A 5506-nucleotide genomic window follows, 5' to 3' on the forward strand; every position below is an offset into this window, starting at 1 on the left:
ATATATTAAATATTATTATAAATTTATCCTGTAATATTTTAATTTTATTAAATTTATATGTATTTATATTTTCAAAATATATTATTGCGTAATCACATTTTTATAGTATATGACTATAATTTAATAAATATATTATGATAGTTAAGATATTAAGATATAGATATAAAATTAAAACTGATGAGTAATTTGAAAGGTCTGTTGTATAATTGTTTTTTGTACATATGTTGATATGTAAAAAATACAAATATAAATAAATTTATAATAAATTAAAATAATATAATATAAAATATATTTTATTTACACATATATAAAATAAAATAAAAAATAAAAATACATAAAATTTAGCCCTGGTATATTATTATTAAAATATAATTCATATTACGTTTTAACAGTAATGTATGAAAAACAATTAAAAAGGAATTATGAATGTGATTGACAAAAAATACATTAAAATATTTTTTATGAGTAGAAAGAGGGAAACAGTGGCGCGGTCGTTTTGGTTGCTCTTGAGAATATGAGTAGTTGCAGAATGGAGAAATACACAACCTTGAATCCAACAACACCAGAAACCCTTTTCCAGGGTTACTTCCTTTTTCCTTTTTCAAAACTAAATTTTGGGTTCTGGCTATTTAACATTACATGCTTTCTATCTGATATATTGATTGAATGCGTGATTTTGGGTTCTGGGTATTCAATATTAAATGATTTTAGCTTATAGTAATTTCTTATGTCAAGTTAAATTTTACATATTAACTACTCTGTCATGCCTGACTTGCAGAAACCTCTCATTTTGGCTCTCTCCAATCCTACCTCACAGTCTGAAGAGGCTTACCAGTGGAGTGAGTTAAAGAAACTGATCATCACATATTTCCCTAGACCTAGTTAAGCATTCTTTGATGCAAATTGTGCTTAACACTCTTACATTTTTTCCCAGACTTTGGTTTGTCTTTAGTTATAGCAGGAGAATTTTAGGAGAATGGAGTGCGTTTTAGCGCTGCCTGCCCAGAAAGAAGGACATGTGATTGAAGTAAGTGGGAAGATTAAAGAAGAAAGGGGAATTGGAAGTTACAAAAGCAGTAACGAGAGGAAGAAGACATCTAAAATGCATCAAAAAGTTCCAAACTTTAATAAGAACGACTATGGGAAGAAGGGAGTAAGTGACCTTAATTAATACGATACCTTCTTTTGTAATGCTAAATAAAAAGGAACAACTTTTGTTTATCTGAAAACGGCTATGGAATGGGGGAGACTTCTTAAAAAATGTGTTTTTCCCCCTCTTTTTCCTTACTTTTATGAAGGCACGTGAAAAATTTATGCAGGTCAATTGGGAAGAGAATGGAGATGAGATTGCAGTTGAAAAGATCACATCCAAAAGGGATATAAAAAGGCTGAAGAAGCATGTGCACGAGCCTCAAGGAGATGACCAGAAGAAGGTTGATACTGGATTCTGTTGTTATGGCAATGAAGGGAAGGGTGACGAAACTGTGAGTGGAAGGATCAAATCAAAACATAAGAGAAGGTCAAAGAACCATGAGCCTCTTGGTGCCTCTGAGCGGAAGGTTGATGCTGAATCCTGTAGTTATGGCAGTGAAGAGAATGGACATGAAATTGCAACTGAAAAGATCGAATCGGAAATGAAGAGAATGTCCAAGAAGCGTGAGCCTCATCAAGGTGACAACGAGCAGAAGATTGGTCCTGATTTGTGTTCTTGTAGTTGTGACATTCGTTTTGTTGGAGATAAGCTGCTGTCAGATGGAAAGATTAAATCCAAGCAAAAGAAGAAGAAAACAGTTGAAGATGAGCAGCGGGAGAACGGTGATGACACTGAAACCAGTAAATTCATACTCAAGAGACGTGAACCACAGTATGACAACAGGGAGAAGATTGATCCAGAATTGTTCTGTTCTGTCCGTGACATTGGATTTGTTGAAGATACACTGCTGGTAGATGGAAAGATTAAATCCAAGGACAAGAAGAAGAAGAAAGTGGTTGACCATAAGCTGCAAGAGGATGACTTTGCCATTGGATTTGTTGAAGATAAGTTGTTGGTAGATGGAAAAATTAAATCCAAGGAAAAGAGGAAGAAGAAATTGGTTGACAATAAGCTGCAGAAGAATGGTGGTAATACCGAAACTAGTAACTTCCTACTTAGAAAGCACGAGCCTGAAGGTGACAACAGGAAGAAGATTGATCCTGATTCTTGTTTTTATGGCTTTGACATTGGATTTGTTGAAGATAATTTGCTGGTAGATGGAAAGATTAAATCCAAGGAAAAGAATAAGAAAAGAAAAGCTGTGAAGGATAAGGTGAAGGAGAATGGTGATGATGCTGAAACCAGTAAATTCATACTCAAGAAGCGTGAGCCTCAAGGTGTCAATAAGGAGAAGATTGATCCTGAATTGTGCTGTTATGGCTGTGACATTGGATTTCTTGAAGATAAGTTGCTGGTAGACAGAGAGGTAAACTCCAAGGTAAAGAAGAATAGAGCAGGCGAGGAGGAGCTGAGGGAGAATGGGGATGATGCTGAAACCAGTGAATTCATACTCAAGAAGCGTGAGCCTCAGTATGACAACAGGGAGAAGATTGATCCTGATTCGTGTTTTTATGGCTTTGACATTGGATTTGTTGAAGATAATTTGCTGGTAGATGGAAAGATTAAATCCAAGGAAAAGAATAAGAAGAAAAAAGTTGTCAAGGATAAGCTGAGGGAGAGTGGTGATGATGCTGAAACCAGTAAATCTGTACTCGTGAAGCGTGAGCCTCAAGGTGGCTCTGAATCGTGGTCTTATTGCTGTGACATTGGATTTATTGAAGATAACCTGCTGAAAGACGGAAAGATTAAATCCAAGAAAAAGAAGAAGAAGAAGAAGAAAGGTGGTGATGATGAAACCAGTAAATACATACTCAAGAAGCGTGAGCGTCAGGGTGACATCAGGGAGAAGATTGATCCTGAGTTGTGCTGTTATGGCTGTGACATTGGATTTGTTGAAGATAAGTTTCTGGTAGATGAAAAGGTTAATTCAGTTGAGGAGGAGCTGAGGGAGAATAGTGATGGCGCTGCAACCAGTAAATTCAACCCCGAGAAAATGGGACCTGAAGTTCACAAACATACAGTTCCAGTTGGTGTTCAATATGTTTCACCATATTTTCATGATGATAGTGCAGAGAAGATTAATGCCAAATCATTGGATAAGGAAAGCCAGTCTAATCCTATTGCATTACCTACCTCTGGAGAGTTGTTGGGGGATAAACTGGAGGAAGATGGTTGTGCTGTACAGATTGATCAGCTGGGACATGAAGGTTATGTTGATTCTGTTTATTTATCTGCTGCTTCGAGAGACTTATTTGAGGATCAGCTGAAAGAAAATGGAAATGAATTCAAATCCATTGGTATTAAATCCGAGAAGAAAAAATCTAATAGTCGGAAAACTTTATTTGAGAGTGACAATGCTAGAAAGGTTTCTCCCTACTTTCAGAATGACAATGTTGAACTATTATTGGGAATTCCTCCGTAGAATCTATCAAGCATGAAGTGGAAAGACTTGGGATCATGGAATGAAATTTCTAATGTTGCTTTGTCTTTTCTGTCTTTTCTTTTGGTATCAGTTAGAAGACTGTTTTCCTTCTCTTTTTGGAACCACAAGTCTTAAGTTTCGAAATTGCATTGTTTTGAGGAAGAATGTGCTAAATTGCTCTGGAAAGACTTGGGGATCATGGAATGAAATTTCTAATGTTGCTTTGTCTTTTCTGTGTTTTCTTTTGGTATCAGTTAGAAGAGTGTTTTCATTCTCTTTTTGGAACCACAAGTCTTAAAGTTTCGAAATTATAATGTTTTGAGGAAGAATGTGCTATTTTGTTTCAATAAGTATGCCCGACAACATTTTGCATAGGACTTTTTATTTTCAGATAACTAATTTGATGAAATGAAATTCAGTTTCATATAATATTGTCATTGGATTGGATGAATATGTAATATTATTTTACATTTTTATTAATCTATTTTATCCCTTAAAATTTATAGTGTGATATTTAGTTAACCATAATTTATCCATCAACCTCTTGATTTTTTTTTTTTAAAACTCACTAGTTGCCAAATCTTGTCATTTGTTGTTCTTGACTGTTTAAACTGCTGACAATTAGTTATCTCACTTTTGAATTATATTTGACTTTTCTATCCCAGTTCTGTTATTTGAATATCTTTGGTACTGAATCATTCCATTATACAATAATAATCAATTAAAATTGACACTAATTTAAGGTGACATGAAATAGTAAGTGGAGGTAGTGTAAATTATACACTGATGTTCTTAACAGTTTGCGTGAATTTTATTTAGAAAAATTATATTTTAACTTTTTTTAGAAAGAGTATAAGATGCATACGATCATATAAATATTCAAATAATTGTATTAAATATCATGACACATGGTCATACAAATATCTAAAATTTAATTAAACATACCACCAAAATTATATTTTTATTTTCATTTTCACACAAAAATATGTTGGTGATTGTATATGTGAAAAATAGGTGGCAAATAAGAGAAATGTTGGGCCAACTTAATGACCCAATGTTATTTTAAAACAAATAAAATCTTGTGGCAATTTCTCCCTGCACCATATCATTTTTTATATGCACTCGACGTAACTTTTTAAATCCAATTTTGTCTTTGTCACATATTTGCTTACGGATGCCAATATTCAGAAATCACATATTTGGCTATGGATATTGGCATCCGGAAGTGTCAACTTTTCCTACAGATACTAACATCCGGAAGTGATAGCTTTGCCTATGGATATTGGCATCCAAAAGTGTCAGTTTTGCCTATGGATATTGTCATCTGGAACTAGCACTCTTTGATTACAAACATCTTTATCCGGAAGGCACCATCATGCTTCCTTATATATATATATATATATATATATATATATATATATATATATATATATATATATATATATATATGGAAGCCAATTATCCTTTTTTTTGGCAGTGTGATGATTTTGTTACTTTTAATGGACTAAAACCCACTAAACCAAACCAATTTAAAGAATATAAGTAAAATCAACATTAAGGCTTCGTTTGGATCCAGGGGTGCCACTGTTGGCGACGACGGAAGTCACAACAGCACCCCGTTTGGATCCATGCATGCTAGCGGGCGAGTGTGGAAGGAAAGACCAATTTGAGTGAAATGTTGATCTGCGCAAAGATGAAGAGAAAGTTGCACTGTAGAGTGGGAGTGTCAAGTCATCCCAAACAAGTTACAACGTTGCCCTTGCTTTTGCTGGAATGAAGAGAAACAGTGCCCCTGCGCCCTCTGCATGCATGCCACATGAAGCCATGAGATTCCTGACTTGGCTCAGGAATCGTTTGACTCTCTGTGAATCTGTGAAAGGAGAGTGAATGCAGTGGGTGAGTGGGTGAGGTAGGTGGGCGTGAAGCTGGCTATATAAGAGCATGAATTCCTTCCTCCATTCACAGAAAACCGAAGATACGAGCCATAGAGA

General features: G+C 34.8%; 1 protein-coding gene across 3 annotated transcripts; it reads left to right on the plus strand.

Moving 5' to 3' along the window:
* The first annotated feature begins 441 nt into the window (after positions 1 to 441).
* LOC150024852 (uncharacterized) lies at positions 442 to 3743 on the plus strand. 3 transcript variants are annotated; one of them, XM_090295065.1, is made up of 4 exons: positions 442 to 581; positions 779 to 839; positions 935 to 1153; positions 1320 to 3743. In XM_090295065.1, exons 3-4 carry the CDS (start codon positions 977 to 979, stop codon positions 3513 to 3515), a joined length of 2373 nt encoding a protein of 790 aa, XP_090151191.1. In that variant the 5' UTR covers positions 442 to 581; positions 779 to 839; positions 935 to 976; the 3' UTR covers positions 3516 to 3743. The 3 variants fall into 3 exon arrangements, with proteins under 3 accessions (XP_090151191.1, XP_090151192.1, XP_090151193.1); XM_090295067.1 differs by having other exon boundaries at positions 552 to 687; XM_090295066.1 differs by having other exon boundaries at positions 779 to 1153.
* The last annotated feature ends 1763 nt before the right edge of the window (positions 3744 to 5506 follow it).

The sequence above is a fragment of the Phaseolus vulgaris genome, chromosome 9 (assembly GCF_051622355.1).
Source record: "Phaseolus vulgaris cultivar YP4 chromosome 9, ASM5162235v1, whole genome shotgun sequence".
Classification (NCBI taxonomy): domain Eukaryota; kingdom Viridiplantae; phylum Streptophyta; class Magnoliopsida; order Fabales; family Fabaceae; genus Phaseolus; species Phaseolus vulgaris.